The sequence below is a fragment of the Cucumis sativus genome, chromosome 3, assembly GCF_000004075.3.
Source record: "Cucumis sativus cultivar 9930 chromosome 3, Cucumber_9930_V3, whole genome shotgun sequence".
NCBI classification, from domain to species: Eukaryota; Viridiplantae; Streptophyta; class Magnoliopsida; order Cucurbitales; family Cucurbitaceae; genus Cucumis; species Cucumis sativus.
Genome location: NC_026657.2, coordinates 19,079,855 through 19,100,757, shown reverse-complemented (window position 1 = coordinate 19,100,757; position 20,903 = coordinate 19,079,855). Strand labels below are relative to the sequence as shown.

The following is a 20,903-nucleotide window of genomic DNA, read 5'->3' as shown; positions in this document are numbered from 1 at the left end:
TATATGGTGGTAGAAATTTAAAATATATGGAGCAAGAATTGAAAATAGACATAGTGTATTATTTATTTATTTAACTGAATTTAATATTTTTCTTTATCAAAGCCACTGAATTTCAAAATGGGCTGTTTTTCAATGGGCCAGCCCAATTCAATCTGGTCTAGCGCGAAGCTCCATGTTCATAAGATTCAGTACTTTATATTCACTTGTAAGAATCAAACGCGGCAACCCTGACGATTCAATTCCTCTTCACTTGTTATCGTTAATCATCAACTTCTGATTTCTGGGCAAAGGAATTTGCGGATCTTCATCTTTCACAAGCCTCGCCACAGGCACCACTCTGATGAGAAACGACATATCGCGATTCGCAAGGTAGTCTTCAATTTTATAAGAGAACGAAAGATTTTGTTTCTGATACAATCAATCCATTTGTATGGATCTAAAGGTCGATAAGTATTCGGAATTTGAATTTCGGGAATAAAGTGGAGAAGAAAATGGTCCTGGAGTATATAAAGAAGGGGTGGGGTTTTAGCGGCTGCCTTTCTATATATTTACATATTTTCTTCTGAATGAATAGTTGGAGTACTCGATTTCTTTTTATGAACTGAATATTCCAATTCTCGAATGATTTGCCCTACTCTTTGATTAGGATGTGAGCCTCCAAAGTAAAGATGAAAATCAAAGAGAAAAAGGACAAAAACCAAAAGGAAGAAAAGAACAATACCCTTTAAGTCCCCCTTTATGCTATTGATTGGGTATCTATCACTTTTTTAATCCAAAGGATAAACCTTTTTTTTTTTCTTAAGTTTTTTTTTTTATGAGGAGATGCTTTATGTGGGAAAATACAGATTAATTGTTCTGTTCTTTGCCATAGAAAGTGATTGTTTTATTACTTTTGCTTGATTATCTATCCAATAGGGTGATATTTTTGCTGGTTGAAAAGAAAGTTTAAACAATGATGGATATTGGTGGAATCCCTGGTTCTGCATAAAGGTTAATTGAAGGTTTTTGATTCTTTCTGTGGGCTTTTCTTTACATATTAAACGTTATTCCTTTTATCCATAAAAGCTCTCGTAGATAACTCAGAGTAGTCAGTAAGTGTCTTCTTCTCAGAGGAGAACCTTTTGTGTTTTATCTAATTATTTGACATTTGGCAAAAAAAAAAAAAGTGAGATTTAAGATTTTTTTTCTTAAACTCCTAGCATTGAGTCTCTCCTGTGAAAAGACTTGTCCAACAAATTGACAAACGCCAGTTTCTTTCATGGTATTTAAGTTTATTGGATGCTGTATTTTAGGAACTCCTTGGTTGTTCGATTCTGTCTCAGCAAATAGAAATGGGTGTCTTTTGACTTAAAACTTTAAGATTGGATGATTCATATCACTAATTAAACTACTCTGCTTCTACTCAGGTTTTGATTTTAAAAGATAAAGGCCTTAGGAGACTTCTACTGCTTGGTACTTTCATTGATACTGATATCAAAGATTTGGAGAATGATGGAGCTAAGTGATTCTGGTAGTTTTCTTTATATTATATAAATATAGAAATACCTTACCAATGATATCATATTTTAAAGTAAAGTACTGATATGGTATTCTTTTTGTTCACGGATTACCTTGAGCCACCTTTGCACTAAAATCAATGAAAGAAAGAAAAGAGAATAAGACTTCTTTGGGAGATATTCAAAATAGTTTTATATACTTGCTTTTGAAATTGTTATAAAATTTATACTAGAGTGGTTGGTAAAAGAAACCATGTTCTGATTTTATGGAAAATAAATGTTTCTAAATAATGAAAAGCAACTATGGAAAATGAGGGAAAACATAAATTTAAAGACTAGTTAGTCAAAACATGTTTTCACTAAACTTTTGTTCAGCAGTCCTTTGATCGTTAATTAAGTGATGCAAGAGAAACCCACGTGAAATGAACCATTTGGAGTTTGAAGTTTATTACACTCCACTAGTACGTTAGCTTGTGATTTAACTCTTGTTTGCCTGAACACGTTTTGAAATGAGGCAAATGTTCGTGGAATATGTGATTGCATTCTACAATAACATTAAGGTACCTACTTGTTAATGAATTGTGATCTTTTCAATTTTAGTGGACAAGGCAGCGGCAATAATAGTTTGGAAAATATGATATTCTACACTAAGAGACAAATTGCACTGGGTTTAAAGATGCATCCAATAGCTTTGGAAGCACCTTTCTGTTATATATTAAAATTAATGAGCATTCCTTATGTAGAAGATTCTCATCAGCTGATATTTGAAGCAATTGTGAATTTTTGGAGAAACTTAACATATTGGTAGCTTTTGTATTAAAAAACCATGGGCCAAGTAAAAGGAATGGATGCTTTTTTGAAGAATCTAATTTGGGACTCAGACCAGAACATATTGGCCAGATTTTATTATTATTATTATTATTTTGGCAAAATAGGAACAAACATTCTGAATTGACTTGTTTTCTAGCTTGTAGGAAGGTACTCTTGTTTGAAATCATTGCTGTAAATTGAGCTAAATTATACACTTGTCATACATAGGGAGGTAGGTTCTTCACTCCACCCACATGGGTACTCTGTAACTCTATGAAACTTGGGAATCTCATAAGGTAATTTCTGAACAGAAGAACATGGGTTTACCTTTTTAGATTAATGGCTTTTAGTTGCTTAATTTGGTGAGAAATGCTTCTATTGCCTTTTTATGAAAATGATGTTCACCTGCCTCTATAGAAGAAAATTGAAGAAAAATGAAGAAAAAGAATTGAGAATCTCTGTACAAAATCCCTAAACTTGGAGTTGAGTTTAAGAATTGAAGGAAAGTTTTCAAACCTTCTTGTAGATCCATGGAAAATAGAAAAAATGGTAAAGTAGTGTTCTTTCTTTATTTCTTTCTTTTAATTACTGGCACTGGCAGTGCAAACGTTTGGCTTTTTGGAGAAGTGATATTTTGTTTGCGACTGTTTTGGATAAGTTTGATCATTTCAGCAGTCCCAATAAAGCCTTCAGAAGGCTATTGGTTGGATTGATAGTCATGGTTTTGGAAGGACCAATGAAAGAGTTTGGCGTTGAACATAATGATGCGTGTACATGAACTTTGAGAATTGGGAAAAGACTACAAAAATTGAAGTTTGTATTGGCTATTATTATAGGTTTAGTGGTCAAATTGGATGAGTTTTTGGACTATTTTTGGAATTGTTTCCCTAATGTCATTGGCTGACAATGATAGATGAGAAAAGCCATGCTTTCTTTTGGCAGTTTGTACTTCTTTTCTTCCAAGAAAAGCCAACTTTCTTCAACTAAACCTACCATTTTCACTCCAAAATTCCTATTATCTTAATCTGATCACTTAGACATTGAATCACTCTAAATTGAGTTTAGGAAAGTTTTTAAATCATTAAGAAAAAGGGGGAGGAGGGAGGAAAATTGATGGGGTGCTGATATTTAGGGATGCATTTTTTTCAGAAGAAGTAAATATTGTGAAATGCCATTTCCCTAAGCCTTTTACTTCATTATGATTTAAGTCATTTTCAATTTGGGCTCTTAATTATTTTTGTTTCAAAATGTTAATAATTTCACCCTTTAACGTATTAAGTTTCTTGATTTTGTTATTTAATAGAAATGGTCAAATATGTAAGAAAAAACACCATATATCATTGAATTATTGTTTTATTTCATATTTGGACGATAGTTTGGACAATTGAACATCTCAATTTTACACTACTACCATGAAACTTATTCGGTATAATAATAAAATGCAAACAATATTTCTTTTTCGAAAGATTAGAGATCAGAATTTTACTCGATGTATCCATCTTTGAAGAACAAGGTTCTGATTGTGCTCTCACGTTTTGTTGGAATCTAACTTATAAAGTGCGGTAGACACTAGAAAAGTTCATTTTGAAATCCTTCCTAAATTTTATTCGGTGAAAAAGTAAAAGTAAAATCAAATTGCCCTAAAGTTAGTAATAATTATTTTATTAGAACTATATATTTCAAGGGTTGTTTTCAAAAAAATGACAACTCTAATCAATAGCAAATTTGATATTTTTTTTTCGTGAAAAACAAGATTTTAAGTAACAATATTTTAAGTTTTAATAAAAACAAAAGTTCATATTTTTTTAAAAAAATGAGGAAAATCACTCGGCCATGCTTACCATATTTAGTAGGTTTTTTTGTCAACCTCATGATGGCTCCATCTTTTAAGCCTTATTATTACCACTATCCTTCTAATCCTCTCATATAACAAAATATTTTACATTCTTTAAAAAACACAATGCACTTGTTCTTGGAAATAGCTAAAAGAAAATGTAAAAAAGTTTCATAAATTATGATTGAACAATTGAATAATAAAATGTATAAGATATAAATGAATTTAAGATGCTATTAAATAATTGTTTTCTTTTAATAATATTATTTTGTTTTTATAAAAGTGATAAAAGTAAGATTAAGGTTGTATGGAAAATAGGTGATTTAAAAAAAAAAAACATGTGAAAGAGAGAGATAAAAGTAAAAAAGAAATTAAAAAAGAAAAATGAAAAGTTGTAAAATAAACAAACAATTGAATATATATATATATATATTAAAAAAATAATATTAATATTTAGAGTCCAAGATTATTGGGTAGAAGTTATAAGTTTATCCCAAGATTTTATTGCTTCAGTATCTTTATAATAATAAATATTTAAACTTTTAGCTGTTGGGTTTTTCTTTCTTTTTTTATATTTTGAAGCGATGAGGATGATTGAGAAACGTGAGGTTATATTTCTTGTCTCCTTCCCTCTTCCCTCTTCATCAGGCAACTCAATGACGACCTTCTCCGCCGTCCTTCTCTCCTCTCCGGTCATCTGACCTTTCGCCGGAACTCCTCTCACCCCCTCACCTTTCCTAATTCTAATGCTTCCTACTTCCAATTCTCCACACTTTCCCATCCTTTTACCAATACCCATGACCACCTCCCCTTTTTAGGTTTCACCCTCTTTTTATTTCTGGCTTTTCTTCTACCTCACCTATTTTTCCATAATGAGTGGTACTGCTGGATTTACCAGCTTGGAGAGGGAGTGTATTAGGAGGCATCACAGGCATGACCCTGCTGACAATCAGTGCAGCTCCGTGCTAATCAAGCACATCAAAGCTCCTGTTCCTCTTGTGAGACTCCTCTCTTCCCTTCCCTTCTTTCTATGTGTTCTTCTTCTTTCTCTATTATTTCTTGATTGTTTAATGTCAATTCCTGGTTGGATCGAACCACTACTCTTTCTTCCTTTTTTTTTCTGTGTTTACTGGAGATCTACGGGGTATTTCCATTGTTTTGTGTTTTTGTGCTTACATTAATGATCCATTGTGTGTGTGTGTGTTTTTTTTTCCTCTGTTTGTACCGAATAATCGACAGTGATTATAATCCTTTAATTTCTTGTGTTCAAATAGTCTGGCTAAATCACTACAAGTCGTAAAACAAAAATTTAAGTTCGTCGCTTAAGGTGAATCTATTTCCAGCAAAACTTTCCTTCCTTCACTTTGTTAGCGGTCGCCTTTTTCTGTTCTCAGAAATGAGCATAACCATAGATCTATTGCTTGTTTACTTGTTTTTGTAGTCTGATAGTTGTGCTGTTAGGTGAACTATGTTGCCAAAATTTTGATTATGTAACTGTTTCAGTATTTGAAAAGGATTTATTGTTGTGAAGAAATAGAGGTTTTAGCTCAGCTAAACTAGTTAGGAGTATTGAGCCAAACCTTTTCTTTTCAATTCATTTTTACTAACTTGCGAGGTTTGTGGTTTATTATCACTAGTACATTGGACAATACGCAATACTACGCATATGGGGACTCTGGAAATATGTCAAACTGAAAGACTATACTCAAAATTGAAAAAGTGAAACAAAACTTGGAGAGAATCAATTTTAAACTAATTTAGAACTGTCCTAAACTTCTTTTTTCTTTTTTCGGAATTTGGTTATTTCAATATTCCTACCAAGTGCAACTGGATTTGCTGGGAACAGCACGTTCTAATTTAATTTTCATCAGGTTTGGTCTTTGGTGAGAAGATTTGATCAACCCCAAAAATACAAGCCATTTATAAGCAGGTGTGTAGTGCAGGGGAATCTTGAGATTGGAAGTCTTAGAGAAGTTGATGTCAAGTCTGGGCTCCCAGCCACCACAAGCACCGAAAGGTTGGAACTTCTTGATGATGATAAACATATCCTTAGCATCAGGATAGTTGGTGGTGATCACAGGCTTAGGGTATGCTTCTTTTTTTCCTCTGTGTGATTGCAATTTACTAAGAATGGGGTATTGACACACAAATATTTTTTCTCAATTAAATTGTTCTCATGTGCTATTCGTATTCATGAGGTGCATTGTCTACCAAATTTAGTCCTGACAACACTTCTACCAAATCTGTGTGAGGAACTTCAGGTTGCCTAACTGAGAATTAGTTGGTAAAGTAATGGTTCTATCAAACTTGGGGAATTGCAAATGTTCTTAACAGATGATGAAATTCCACATAATTGAACAATTCAATTCTCTGAACATTCTTGATTTGTTACTTTAATGGTGTAGGCTAAATAACATAGTCAAGTGACCAGGTGGTAATTTGATTCTCTCCCATTTTATGATTTTTTTTTTTTGGGGGGGTAGTTGTGGCTCAAATAGGCCCGCTGAATTTTACACATTCGAATTAGGAATTTGAACAATTTGCAGCTGTCTTGGGAAGACAACACTTACTGAAACTAATCATCACCCTTTATTTCCTATAAGATTGCGTAGAACAAGGCTAGTAAAATCACCAAGTGAGATGGTGCATGATCAAACACCTTCACTGCAATTGCTGATTTTTGGTCCATATCATGCCTAATCCAACCAACTTTTTTGCCTTTTCTCCAGAACTACTCTTCAATTATCTCCCTTCATTCAGAAATCATAGAAGGAAGGCCTGGGACTCTCGTTGTTGAGTCATTCGTGGTGGACACTCCTGAAGGAAACACAAAGGATGAGACTTGCTTCGTTGTAGAGACATTGATCAAATGCAATCTCAAATCTCTAGCTGATGTCTCAGAAGGGCTTGCCATTCAGGATTGGACCGAGCCTATAGTCTAAGAGAAATCCTTAAAGATTGTCTGGATGGAAAAGGGTGGGGATGAGACTTGCTGTGATATTACACACCAAGGCATATTGGATCTACATTGTTATGGAGCCAGACTGGAAGTAATACTACTCTCTCAATACACATTTCACACTTACTCCCTTTGCTGGTTAATTGTGTTTAAATTATAGGCTGCTGTCTTCCATGGTTGAAGTACCCGTCTTTACAAAGGAATTCAACACCCATTCAAGAATAAGAAGTATAGAAGTACCCCTTGCTTCGTTTCCAGGATTTTGGCTAGGTAGTGTAGGATTTATGGTTGTACGCACAATGAGACATTTATGAGTTTACTGGTTAATTATTTTGGTTGCTAGTTTCGGATAGTGAAACTAGGTCTTGATTTAAGTATTGTCCGTCTATTGTTGGATATTTTACTTATCACGTAATGTTGGTTGGAGTTATATAACCATGCTTGTAACTATCTGGAAATCAGGGCCACATAAACATAAAAAAAATATTTGACATTTCTTTGATTTGACGATAGGTTTCTTCATCAAATCATGTTGAAAACTGTTAGAAAATGATGAAAAGATCCTAAATACTCTTGCAAGCAGGAAAGTGGGTTGGTCTACTACCAAATATGCAACTGTTGTTTAGAATGTTGGATTCATGGAGTTGGTAACTTCGAGTATGTGCTTTCCTAACGAAATAGGTTCTTAGGTTTAGGCATGTGTAGCTTATGATCCGTGCGTTCTGACCTCTGATTTGATTTTAAACATAATAGGTATGTATGAGAGGCTAAGGCTTATGTAGTTGTTAAATTCAATGTTGATGGATATTGATCTTTGACCATAGTTGAAAATGTTGACATTGATTGAAGTGGTGAGATGTTGAATTAGATATTTTCATGGATTAAAATATGGATGATGTTGATATCGAGATTTCTATTTTATAGATATATCGATATCAACCTACATTTCAAAGTCACAAAATTTATAAAATTTATTTTGATTAATAATTAAGTAAATGAATATAGTTATAAATATTTCCATCCATATTACACTAAATAGATGATGAATTCTTTTTTTTTTAGCATTTATAAAAGATGTTGGATATATCCTTGGATGTTTAATATTGATATCAAACCCTTTGATTTACGGATATATCAACATATGCATGGATATTTGTATGAAATTCAATAGGAAATCTCTTTATTTTGCAAAACTTTTCAAGCCTATATGAGAAAATATATAAGCATTCAAGTTTCACCGATGGAATCAAGGCTTGTAATTGTTTTGAATCTGAGCTCCATTATTATTTAAAGAGGTATTGGTAGCATAAGTAGTGATGAAACAGAGAAATTCATGAAGCTTTATTGAGAAGTAATTTTTTGTCTTCCGGAAAGGGAAAGAAGAGTGAAGTGTAGATTTCATATTCCATATTCTCAACAAACTTCCCTTTCAGTAGGAAAATCCATCAAGGGAGTTGTGTGACATAAGAGATTGCTTGTATTCAATCCAAAAAGGTCAGATCTAGATTCAAAACCCTGTCTCCTAATAACCATCCAACAAAATCAAAATATAATAATAAGGTTACAATATTACCATTTTCGTCTCTACATTTTGAGGTTGGTTTAGTTTCAACCATGGAGAAGATAAATCATTTCTCTCAATCTCAATATCGTAAGATTCAAACAATGTGTTAGGTTATAAATTTAATACTTTCTATAGTATCTTCAAAATTCTCACTTAAGATTTGAACGTAAAGGTAATTTATGAACATATATCTAATTGCGGGACGTAACAAAAAGTATCAAACTATACAAAGATGATTTAATTTTAAAGATATTCTTTTTAAAGATCATTTTCCTTGACTCAACTACCAACATCTTTATTTACAATGTCTTCAAACCAACCACCAAAATTTGAATAAAAATTCATTTTTTCAGTTTATATCCAAACTGTTCATTCCCACACGATCAACACCAAGATTGTACATGTATATTACGTGATATTTGAAAAAACCTAACTAAAGTCTCAATTTTGGGTGAGATTACATCAAATCCAAAACAATTGATAATTTAGATATAAGATGAAAAGTTAGAGCCTGTTTGATAACGTTCTAAAAAAAATAGAAACCTAGGAATTATTAGGAAGAAAAAAAATAGATTTTTTTCTCCACTAGTGATTTCCTTTTTCTTTCTCTTATTTCCATCTTCTTTTCCAAATAACCACTCTTCACATGGTTTCTTTTTTCTTTCTCTTATCTCCATTGTTTTTCCCAAATAACCACTTTTTAGGTGGTTTCTTTTTTCTTCCTCTTCCTCCATATGTGTTTTAGCCGTGAGTTTTTTTCTTTTTCTTCTCTTTTATATTTGTGAGTGTCTGGGCTAGCTTACATGTACGACAATCGAACACTTTCCTGACCTGTCCCTACAACATTTAAGTGTCAAGGAAACTCATAGAAAATTAATTACCAGGTAGGTGACCACCATGGATCGAACTCATGACCTCTTATTTAATTTTTTAACTAACCCATGATAGTTGAAACAATAAACAGTTATCAAACACATTCATGTTCCTTCTTCTAAAAAAGAAGAAACAGAAAACAAGAAACAAGAAACAGAAAACGGGGACGTGGGAACGTTACCAAACAGACCCTTAATTTGTTTTGTTGATCCTAACTATTTCAACAGAATTTTGAGAACAAAGGGTCAGTCTTGAAACAGGAAAAACTAGTTTTCCTATTTTAAATGTCTCTGTAGAATGGTTGAGCTTCTAGATATATCTATGATGTGACTGCATATTGAATGTATCCATAAAATCTCTTCCAAAAGAAAAAGTTGTATCCTTTCTCGTGTTGATACTGATAGCCAACGAAGTTTCTTCCTCTAAAGATAAGAAGAAATGAAACTGGAAAGTGAAAACCACTAGTTCTGCTTTCCTTGCTTTGTTCCTTTTTGCAGTAGAAACTAAGAAAGCAGTCAGAGGTGTAACTTGTAAACAGTATAATATATTTCTAGAACATAATACTGTGTATACAGGGGGGGTCGCTATTTTTCTCCTATAAAACTCTCTTCTTCCTACAAAGAAAGTAGCAGAGCTACCAATTGTAATGTCCTTCAAAATATGAATCATATGGTGTGAGGTTTCTATATTCAAGTAGTTACAAATATATGGTACAAATCTCTTGCCCCTTGAGATGTTTTGGCCATAACAAATTATCCAGAGTACAAGATCATTGAAACAAAGCATGATGTTCTCATCCGTTCAGATTAAATACCTACGAAGGTAATCGACTCTTGCAGGATGCTTCAGCTTCATGAGAGCTTTCACTTCATGCTTTCGAACCATTTCCCTTGAAATATTTAGATTTCCGGCTATCTCACCTAATGTTCGGTTTCCTTTGCCATCGAGACCGTATCTCTGTCTGATCACCAAGCTCTCCTTTGGCTTAAGAGAATCAAGCTGGAAAAGTTTTTAAGAACATGTTATTAATTAAAATATAAATATCAGCAATGTATGACATTTCAAGAAAAACGGCTCCCATCCGCCCAACAATTTTGAGTTAAAAGTAAAATCCCATGTCTGCAATGCCTAAGAAATCTACCAAAAGCTGTTCAAATCAGTTGCATCTCAAACAAACAAAATAGATGTATAACATACCGGTAAGATGCGTTTCACCTTTAATTCATGATGAGAATACATTTTTACCGGATATATTTCACAAGTTAAATCATGGAAACAAGGGTGATAAATATTTAGCAGAAATATGAAAGAAAACATCTCCGGCTATGTTCAAAATCCAAACATTCTTTTAAGATGATTAACATTGTGGTTAGAAGGAACCACCGTGGGTTGAACTAGTAGTGAATAAAATGTTTGAGTTCGATAAAGAGCTAAGAGGTAATGGGGGTTCAATACACGGTGGTTGTCTATTTAGAATTTAATATTGTCCTGTACTATTAATTGAACAAATGCATATATAAAAAAGAAGGAAAAAAACGTTGTGCTTTGGAGGAGAAAGGGAACGTATTAACAAGATTTGTACAAGAAAATTACCACATCGTCTAAAGCAAGCCTCAGAAGAGCTGGTTGCCTTCGGTTGTCACCTCCCGTGCCTTCTACATCAGTGATCCCATTGATCAACTCTTCCGATGTAGTTGAGTGCCTTGAATGGAGAGAGTAAACTGGTTTTGTAGCTCTCATTACTTCTAGGTACCTCTCTTGTGAGATGCCAACTTTTGCAGTTATCTCTCCCTCTGTTGGTAATCTATGAAGCTCACATAATAACTCAAGTTTAGCTCTTTGAATTTCAACTCTTACCTGCACTAAGAAAGGTCCAATCTCAATAATCTATGCCATCATACGCACCAAAAATCATTTAGAAGATGCTTTAGATTTAAACCATAACAAAGTAATGAGATTCAGTTCAACTTTTTAATTGATGCCAATATGAACCTGTAAAAGAAATCTTGCAATCTGAGCTAATGATTTATCGTAAAGCTTGCTTCCTAAAATTTCTAACTACTCTGGCATGAATTTTATTGCACTTTCAGTCAGTTGAAATGCAGAGCTTCAAAACTTTAAGAGTCTTTTTTTTTTTTTTCCTTTGAACTACAACTAGAAGGATAGAAAACCTTCCTTCCCCTTCAGACGGTAGCAGGAATCTACACCCTCAAGATTTCGTCGGTATCTTATTCTTTTTTCTTATGTAATTATTTCATAGAGATGTCAAGATCAAACTCATAATATGAGATTTTAGTTTAAAGTTTAAATATTGCCTTGCTATCCTTCTCTCTGTTTCTTCTCTATTCGAGATAACTTCTTTTATTTGTTTCACATTTAGCAGCAATAATATGATGTCATGGAGAAAAGTACAATGATGATTGATCAATGCAAGTAATCCATTGCTGTGATAAAAAGTTGAGGAATGAAAAGGCTGAAGTAGACTAAGAACTAACCGAATCAAGTCCAAATGAGACACGTGTGAAGCTTGACAGAGTCATTGACCGGATAATAGCATGCCTTATCCAAAATAAAGCATAAGTCGATAGCCGAAATTTCCTCTTTGGCTCAAATCGATCAATTGCTGTAATGAGTCCCTTGACTCCTGCTTGACAAAGGTCTTGAAATTTTGGCCCACTTGCAAAATCTTCAAAGTATTTGTTGATTACAAATAATACAAGGCGTAGATTGTGCTGCAACAGATGTAAAATCTAACCATTAGTTTCATCTTTTTTGCAGTAGACACTGTACAATGTACATATATATCAAATCGATAACAACTATATTCAGGCTAGTTGCACTTTCTTCAATAGGTTATCTTAGGTAGTGATTACATAGAATATCGCAAGCAAACATATCAATCATAAAAATCTTGTAGGTTTCTGACAAATTCCATGGGTGATGGATGAGAATTGAAATTAACTTATTTTCATGGGATAGAAAAGGCATTGAGTATATATCCTCGTATGCCATTTGAAGGATGTGATGGTATCATGGAAGCCTGAAGCAATGATGCTTTAATTGTGGGAATGAAGTGACTCTTACCTTAATGAGCTTATTTCTGGCAGCACGACCGACCTCCAGTTGTCTCCTTACTTGAATTACATTCATATTCGTTGCATTTGCCAATTCCCCTTCAGTTGGTTCTCTTCCTAACCCTTTCTGCAGCTCCTCTTGTACTTCAACAAGTGCCTGATAGAGGAAGACGTTAATTGACAGTGAACAAGAATGACTTTTATTCAAACTTCCATTGAAATCAGTTTCCTGCATTCAAATTCTTATCCCTCACCTTCATTGGCTGGACCAACTTGAACAAGCGGGTATGCTCTGATGAAGGAAGAACAGGAGGAATCTTCATTTTCTTCCAGTCTAAGCTAACCAAATCAGTTGAAGCAGAGTAGTCTCTTACAAGCCTATCAATCTCATCATCTTCATTTTTGGTTTCTTTCTGTTTCCTTAATGAAGGAACCGCTTTTCCTTCCTTGTTACTTTTCAATGCTATCCTCTTTTCAAGATTTAATAGCAGACCATCAATCTCATCAGCTTCATTTTTAGTATCTTTTTGTTTCCTTAATAAAGCAACCGCTTTGCCTTCCTTTTTGTTTTTCAATGCAATCCTTTTATCGAGATCTAGTCGCTTAATCCTCTTAGTTTGGTTCCTGACAATGCCATCACCTGGTCTATTGGCTGATTTTTTGCTCCTTTTCTGTCCTCTTTTTGATCTGCCATCTTTACACTCCTTATCAGAATCCTCAGTCATAGGGCTAAGCTTGAAAATGTTTTCAAGTTTAGCAGCAGCCTCATTGTAATCCAAATCCAGAGAACATGGAGTAGCTTCATCTATAAGGACAGCTTTAACTCTCTTCAACGGTTTGCTAGTATTTCCTGATCTTTTCTTCCTTCTGTTATTACTCTCCACAGGCAATGTTACTTGCTCGTGGGGTGAGACCAGTGTCGTGTTTGTGTGCTTATCTGCTTTAAAAGCAACAATCGATGGTCTTTTCAATGTAGAACTGTGATTAGAAAATTTCACACCCAGCCGAAAAGGAGTTCGTGCTGCAGCGCTTGAAACAGTCACAACTCCCATACCAAGTAGCCTTAAAAACAAGAAAAAGAAGTCAATATAGAAGCTCCAGCAGCATACAATAAAATGGTAAATGAAACTCTTATCATTCTAATCCTAACCTCGAAACAATACAATGGCTAAAAGTCTTCAGAAAGGAAAGGACTAAATTTTCGCTTGGGGATGAATCACCAAACAATTCATTAGCACAAATCCTTAAGAGCATCCATTTTGGTACAACAAGCTAATAGTCATCACAGGTAGAAGAAATACCACCTTTTGTAGTTAGTTTTAGCACAAAGCTAATACCATTTTCCTTAAAAGTAACGTAAAGAAGTCCTTTTCACCCCCCAAACTTCATCTTCTTTACGGTTAGAACAAACTGGGGAATTACAAAGCTTGAAACTTTAGGTGTTTATACATGTAGGTTTATTGTGGGGGATCTAATCTAAGAGACAATGTTCATAAACACACAATAATCCAACCATTTGCACCTAAAACCCCCATGTTGAAGAAGGTTCACACAAAAAGCAAGATTCTCTAAATTTGCCCAAAAAAACAACCAGAAGATTGAATACTAACAGGTTCATCCAAAATAAAACAGGAAAAGAAAACTAAGTTGAGAAACACTAACCTTCAAAAGATAAAGGAAAAGCAAAGATTTTTTTTATTATTATTATGGTTCTTTTTGGTTTGTTTGGCAGAATGAGAGAGCAGAAGCTTAAAATGACAGTGTCCTAAATACATGAATTTTGGTGTCCACAAAACAATGTAAGTTTAGAATTGAGAGAAATGGAGGGTGAGGAGGAGGGGTTTAGGAAGGAATCAACGGTGGAGAAAGTGGAGAAAGTGGAGTGAAGGGTGACGTGGCAAATGTCAGAGCAGAGAGTGAATAGTACGTGGCAGGTGATGAGTGGAGGAGAAGATATTTTAGGGGAAGTTTAAAGGGATGATGCAATGGATAGACTTGTGGTTCTTATTAACTTTGGGACCCAATTTTTGTAATGGCTTTGGACTCTACACGTTGCTCAAATGGCCGACCATATAAATTAAATTTATTTTTCTCACCCTACTTCAACAATTTTAAGAATGGTCTACAATTTTAAACAAATTCTTTTTTAATTTTAAACAAACTATTTTTAATTTTAAACAAACTATTTTTAATTTTAAACAAATTATTTTATCATAAGGGTCTCCTATCCATCTTAAACTTTCTAATAACACCATCATACTAATTACATTGCAATCTTAAATTCTCAAGTACTGATTTCTATTCCTCATTTTCTTAGTTTAGTTCAATTCTATAATTAATTTAATCTTCCTTGCTAATTACAAATATCAAAATGAAATCTTAAATAAATTAATGAAAAATACTTGTTTTATTTATGAGTTTTTTTTTAATTGATAACTAAGTATTGGAATCTTGTTGAGCCATTAGGTTATATAATAGTTCCTCGACCAACAGCACATAAGTATGCAATTGTCTAGTAAGTAATTTTCACTTTCTTTTAACAAATATTTTAAACAAAAAACAATACATATGGATCATAAAAGAAGAAAAGAAAAAAGAAATACCATAGCTATACACATAATATTTTCATGAGTAGCTTTGCCTCAACAGAAATAGAAGTAGCTATATTTAGTAGGCAGAAACTCCTATTCAACTTCATCAAAAATTGATTGTAACTCATAAGAGCTTAGAAATCAAGATATTAGAGATGATCGTGATATATGCATCATCTTTTACAATTTTGAACGTACCATTAATTATCCATCTTAAAAGTAGTATAGTTGTGGTATCCATTAATAGTTGAACTTTTCAAATAGGGAATGTGCTCATATTATAATTCATAATAAATATATATGAGAGTTATGTTAAAAGAAGTGATCCTATACTAGAATGCACATTGGTTGGTGTTGGGAAGAAGGACTACATCATGAATTTCTAGTACTATTATTTTTTTAGAAAAAGAAGGTTTTATAAAATTTGGTGAAAAGCATAATGATAAAAAGAAAGTGTTTGAACAAATGTTTAAAAACAATAAATAAAGAGAGAAGAAGAAGAAGAAGAAGAAAGTGTAGTAGAGAGATTAATATAATAACAAAAGAAAAGAGTAGGGAGAATGAGATTTGATATTAGAATGGTCACCACACGCCTTAGCTTAAACAAAATACAAAGAACCATAAGTCAACTCGTTGATTCTCTAATTTCTTACTATTTTTCTTCTTAGTTTCATCACTTATTCTCTCCCATTTTCTTTCTCCTTTTGATTCACCTTTTCTTTTTACCTTCCAATTATTTGCATTTGAATTAGTCCACGTTTACACCTTCAATTCATTTCTTTTTTCTTTTTTCTTTTTTTTCTTTTTTTGGAAAATGTATTTTATTACCATAATATTAATAAAATTAGAAATAGAATTATTTATGCTTTAACTAAAGAACATTTTTAGGCTGCTTTCAAACATGCTACCTCATTGGTCATTGCTTTCTTTAAGAAAAGAAAAACAAATGTGTGAACGTTTTTTAAAGCTTAAGAATTTTAATGAGATGGCATGGGGCCATGAATCACACCTCCCAATTATATCTATCTACACATTCTTAATTTTGTAGGACAGAGTCATAGGTTTGAGCTCAAGAATTCCTTAATGTCCAATATATATATATACACACAAAGCATTTAATGTATATGAATATAATAAAAAGCGTATGTGTGTTATGATCGACTAACATTATTTACATAAATTAACATGACTTGATTTTGTTAAAAATTGCTAATGATATAGTTTAAGTTGAATGGAAGGATAATCAATGACAAAATTTGATTTTTTTTTCTAATATGATATTTTTTCCATGCTACGTGCATAACATATTTTTAAAAATATGGTGAAGTTTGTTGATATCAAGAAATTTGTTGACATCAAAATGAAATTCATAAATATTTAGGAAGGTAAATTTATATTGTGATCAATGCAGTGAGTATCTTCAACAAAATTGCACATTGTTTAAATTTGATTGTCCAAATTAAGGTTGGAGGTAATTAATTTAACTCACTTTATTTTCTTTTTACACAATAAATGTGGTACAAAGTTGATATCTTTCCACTTTTATTTGTGACAATTTGGCGTCCAAATTTCAAGACTTAAATATTTTATTTGTAAGTTTTGAGTTTTGTTTAAATTTAGAAAAATTATGATCAGTCGCATTTGAATATGTAATTTTGTTGTAGTTGTCACTCATATTTGACATCTTGCAAATATGACAAAAACTTCAAATTTGGATTTTTAATGGTTGTTTTTACATATTTTTAAAAGAGAGAAAGAGAAGCGCGTGCAAATGGATGTGCGATAATGAATGAAAATATAAGCAGCAGGAAGGTGGAGCGGTGGTCAACAACATATGTTGTGGAGGAGTATTGGTTGGTGAAAGAGAGACCTTGGGATAGTCAGTTGCCTGCAAAGATGAAGTTCATTCCTTTTTTTCCTGATCTAAGTGTACAATTATAAGTTAAGGTACATCAACTCAGTCTAGTTTATCAACAGTATATCAATTAAATGTATCAACATTATATACTATTATAAAAGAGCTGATGATGATCATAATCAAAGTTTATCAGGAGTATCAGTTAAATATATAATTACCAAATATATCAATCAAATGTATTAAGTATCAATAATATAAACAAGTGAATCATTAACAAATTTAGCAGCAGTTTACCAGTTAAGTACGTCATTATCAAGTGTATATATATCAATAATGTGTATCAAGTTTATCAACAAAATAAAAAAGTCGACAATCGGAGAATGACAACATTTTAAAATAATTTGAAATATAGAAAAATGATGAATGATTATAGATTTTTAGTAGTGGTATAGTTTATGATAGATAAATTTTAATAATTGAATCTACACTTCTGTTTATGAAAAGAGGGTTTTAAAGTAGAATTTTAGGAGGCAAGGGATAGAGACGTAAGGGAAGGTTTAATATGGGAAAGAAGAAAGTGGCAAAATCGCTCCCCAACCAAATTCAAAATTTAGGGCCTTAGGGGTTTGATTGAACACAAATATATATCTTTACGCGTTTATGCCTTCTCTCTTCTCTCTTCTCTCTTCATTTCTTTGTATATTTCATCAATCTTCCTTTCACTTTCTTCCCTCTGTCTTTCTTTTCTTTATGATCTTTCGTTCATGTTACATTTAAAACAACCATACAGTTAAAGTTTGTTTTCATATATCCTTTATATATATCTTTTATATATATATAATGAGAGTCATAATGTTGAAAAAAATAATGAATTATTCTTAAAGGTTCAAAAGCGAAAAATATATTTTAGAATTACATGGACCCGTTAATTTAAATCAAACCTAAAAGTATTTGAACTAAAAAAAAGTAAAAATTAAAATAAAAGTAGTGTTAGAGATGCACTTATTTGCATCCAATACACAAGATAAATTAAGATATTTTTTAAAAAAAGTAAAAAGATAAATTATGATGTGATGACTTGTGATTGAATAATTTAGTACAAATAAATGGAAAGAATAGTGGAGAAAGGGGCTTTGAATCATTTCTTCGATTCCTTACCATAATTTACCAATGAGCCACAAAACCACTGTTTTAATCAAACTTGGAAAGCATAATATTTCACTTTTTGTGTTTAATTTGCCCTGTTTTATATTATATATATATAAAGTGGAATTGGTCAACATTTGGACCTAATATAATCTCTCACAAATCAATTTACAAGCAATGAATCTATGACCAAAGACTAATCACTCATTCAAACTCTCTCTCTCTCTCCCCCCCTCCATCCCTTTTCTTTGGTTTAAATACCACACCATTTTATTCCTCAAATTTCACAATTTACACATTCTCTTTTCCTTGGATATTCATATCACAACGACTTTTAATAAGGAATGGAGAACTTTGGGGAATGGGATCAGAACAAGCTAAAAAATGAGTTACTTAAAGGGATGGAATTAGCAAAGCAACTCCAAATTCAACTCAATGTGAGACCAACACCATCATCATCCATGGCTGCTGCTGCTGCTTCTTCTTCTTCTTCTTCTTCTTCTTCTTCAAGTGATGGTTGTGAATTATTAGTTCAAAAGATTATATGTTCATATGAAAAGGCACTGTCTTTGCTTAACTCATACGGAGTTCAAATAATGTATGAATCTCCTTCCTCTTTCAATGGTGGAAGTCCAAGGAGTGAAGATTCTGACCGTGAATTTAAAGACCCATTTGATCTAACCAATGCTAATTCTTTTCGCAAAAGGTAAACAGAAAAATAGAAACAACTTGTTTTCTTTGTTCTGTCCATTAGAAACTGTTGGTAAAGTTGAGAGATTTTTTTCTTCTTTTTAATGTAATTTCAGGAACATTCTTCCAACATGGACACAGAAATTCCAAGTTAGTCCTGGGATGGCCATTGAAGGGTCTCTTGATGATGGATTTGCCTGGAGGAAATATGGTCAAAAAGGGATTCTTGGTGCCAAACATCCAAGGTCAAACCCTTTTTCCTCTGTTTTCAAACAATGGTTTTCATTTATATATACGTATATTATTTGTATATGGTTAGTCAGGTTCTATGTTAAATGGTATAATATTAATAATACTTTTAAGTCACTAGTTTAAAAGCGGTTTTAGAATTAATGTGTTTGTTGACAAATGACGTACAGAGGGTATTACAGATGCACACACAGGAACCTCCAAGGTTGTCTAGCAACCAAACAAGTTCAACGATCCGACGACGACCCGACCATCTTCGAAATAACGTACAGAGGGAAGCATAGCTGCAGCCAAGTTTCAAACCTCAGCACTCCATGTACAACAACACCAGAGTTTCAACAACAAAATCAGGGTGTAGTAGTAGAATTAACTGACCAAAAAAAGGCCCATAACCAACAAACAGCACCTGATGCTCTCTTGGACTCATGGTCATCCTTAAGAGTTATAACTCAAAACCTTGACACAACTCCTTTGAGCTATGACCGTGTCGAGTTTGCTTCAGCGTCGACTGTGGACGTGAACTTCGCGGAGTTTTCTTCATTCTTGTCCCCAACAACATCTGGTTCTGGGTTGAGCTATTTCTCTGCCTCATCAAGTGGGTTGAGTGAAGGGTTTGTTGGGAATCAGAATTTGAATAATTTGCAGCCAAACAATTGTGAGATTTTTTCCTCACCAACTTCAGCTTTAAACACTCAAACTACTACCGCCTTAGATTTCTCTTTTGGCGAACTTCAAATGGAACCAACTTTTTCATTTGACAACACAGACTTCTTCTCCTAAAATCTCCCTCAGTTCTGTTAGACTCAACAATGATGGAAACCTCATTTTCTAATTTTGGAAGCTCTTCATAGAGTTTTGAAAAACCTTCGTACTGTCTTTTTTTTTCTTTTTTTTTAATGATTATTACCCATGTTTGAAGATATGTAGGTTTGTATCTCTACAAAAATTTGAATAGCAATACATTTTTTTTAGAATGTTAACATAATTATTTGTGAAATTTATGAAACCATTCGATATGGGTTGATATTTAGTTTTAAATATAACAAAGTTTATCGGAATCTATCACAACCTGATCTATTATTTATAGATATCATCAGAGTCTCTAGACGATAAAAGAATATTGTCGATAGATTTAACTATATTTACAATTTTCTTAAAATGTTGTTATAATCTTAATAATTATCCCTCAACTTATTATTCATTATAATTATCATTATTTTAAAACTTATTAGAAGTACAATTCTAATTTGTTATTCATTATAATTATCATTATTTTAAAACTTATTATAAGTAAAATTCTAATTTGTGGTTCTCTCTTTCTTTTTTTTAATTATTGTAAAGTGAGCTCTTGACCTAATCCGAGTTTGAAGGTTGGATCTCCAAATCCTACTGTTGCCATTGAAAAATTGGTAAAAGTAATACACTTTTGGTTTTTATTTTAAAAAATAGCACATATTTTTAAAACTCGTAAAATTATTTTTCTCGAACATGATCAACCATCAAATTTTTTTTTAAATGTTAAAATTTTCTAACTTATCGACTGTTTTGGATTTTTGGGTACACAATTAGATCGAGATTCTATCATTTTCCAAATTTTCACCAAACTTATTTAATCATTTTTATCTTTAAAAAAAATGACTCAAACCTTTCACAAATCTTCAATCGAACCCACCTTTGGAAATTTGTCTTTGGAAATTTGTCATTGTTGTATAAATACTTCTTTTTTTTTGTTTGGGTGAGGCCAGGAAGGCCCACAAAG

The 20,903-nt window shown here is 32.6% G+C and overlaps 3 protein-coding genes and 1 long non-coding RNA gene across 5 annotated transcripts; 3 read left to right on the top strand and 1 right to left on the bottom strand.

Annotated features, from left to right (window-relative positions):
* Positions 1–2,365, top strand: LOC101209231. The gene is made up of 3 exons (XR_968981.2): positions 1–369; positions 1,407–1,510; positions 2,097–2,365. It is a non-coding gene; the product is annotated as an uncharacterized LOC101209231 (long non-coding RNA).
* Positions 2,366–4,692: 2,327 nt separating this feature from the next.
* LOC101208823 (abscisic acid receptor PYL8) lies at positions 4,693–7,606 on the top strand. Its single transcript, XM_004149411.3, has 3 exons — positions 4,693–5,138; positions 6,012–6,227; positions 6,870–7,606. Exons 1-3 carry the CDS (start codon positions 5,013–5,015, stop codon positions 7,080–7,082), a joined length of 555 nt encoding a protein of 184 aa, XP_004149459.1. The 5' UTR covers positions 4,693–5,012; the 3' UTR covers positions 7,083–7,606.
* Positions 7,607–10,060: 2,454 nt separating this feature from the next.
* Positions 10,061–14,427, bottom strand: LOC101208584 (RNA polymerase sigma factor sigE, chloroplastic/mitochondrial). Of its 2 annotated transcripts, none has more exons than XM_011653111.2 (6): positions 14,273–14,427; positions 12,865–13,672; positions 12,621–12,767; positions 12,032–12,268; positions 11,130–11,393; positions 10,061–10,535 (listed from the first exon to the last, which is right to left on the bottom strand). In XM_011653111.2, the coding sequence occupies exons 2-6, from the start codon at positions 13,660–13,662 to the stop codon at positions 10,338–10,340; spliced, it is 1,644 nt and encodes a 547-aa protein (XP_011651413.1). In that variant the 5' UTR covers positions 13,663–13,672; positions 14,273–14,427; the 3' UTR covers positions 10,061–10,337. The 2 variants fall into 2 exon arrangements, with proteins under 2 accessions (XP_011651413.1, XP_031739380.1); XM_031883520.1 differs by lacking the exon at positions 14,273–14,427 and adding an exon at positions 13,761–14,258.
* A 4,035-nt stretch (positions 14,428–18,462) lies between these two features.
* Positions 18,463–20,126, top strand: LOC101211855 (probable WRKY transcription factor 53). Its single transcript, XM_011653112.2, has 3 exons — positions 18,463–18,911; positions 19,012–19,140; positions 19,315–20,126. The coding sequence occupies exons 1-3, from the start codon at positions 18,550–18,552 to the stop codon at positions 19,922–19,924; spliced, it is 1,101 nt and encodes a 366-aa protein (XP_011651414.1). The 5' UTR covers positions 18,463–18,549; the 3' UTR covers positions 19,925–20,126.
* Positions 20,127–20,903: the final 777 nt, after the last annotated feature.

Bases quoted from the DNA above. Each gene is read 5' to 3' on its own strand.
- LOC101208823 (XM_004149411.3), top strand. From the start codon at position 5,013: ATGAGTGGTACTGCTGGATTTACCAGCTTGGAGAGGGAGTGTATTAGG. The intron at 5,139-6,011 runs GTGAGACTCCTC...AATTTTCATCAG, and splicing joins TCAAAGCTCCTGTTCCTCTT to GTTTGGTCTTTGGTGAGAAG. The intron at 6,228-6,869 runs GTATGCTTCTTT...CCTTTTCTCCAG, and splicing joins GTGGTGATCACAGGCTTAGG to AACTACTCTTCAATTATCTC.
- LOC101208584 (XM_031883520.1), bottom strand. From the start codon at position 13,864: ATGCTCTTAAGGATTTGTGCTAATGAATTGTTTGGTGATTCATCCCCA. The intron at 12,269-12,620 runs GTAAGAGTCACT...CATCTGTTGCAG, and splicing joins CCAGAAATAAGCTCATTAAG to CACAATCTACGCCTTGTATT. The intron at 11,394-12,031 runs GTTAGTTCTTAG...TTCTTAGTGCAG, and splicing joins TCTCATTTGGACTTGATTCG to GTAAGAGTTGAAATTCAAAG.
- LOC101211855 (XM_011653112.2), top strand. From the start codon at position 18,550: ATGGAGAACTTTGGGGAATGGGATCAGAACAAGCTAAAAAATGAGTTA. The intron at 18,912-19,011 runs GTAAACAGAAAA...ATGTAATTTCAG, and splicing joins GCTAATTCTTTTCGCAAAAG to GAACATTCTTCCAACATGGA. The intron at 19,141-19,314 runs GTCAAACCCTTT...AATGACGTACAG, and splicing joins CTTGGTGCCAAACATCCAAG to AGGGTATTACAGATGCACAC.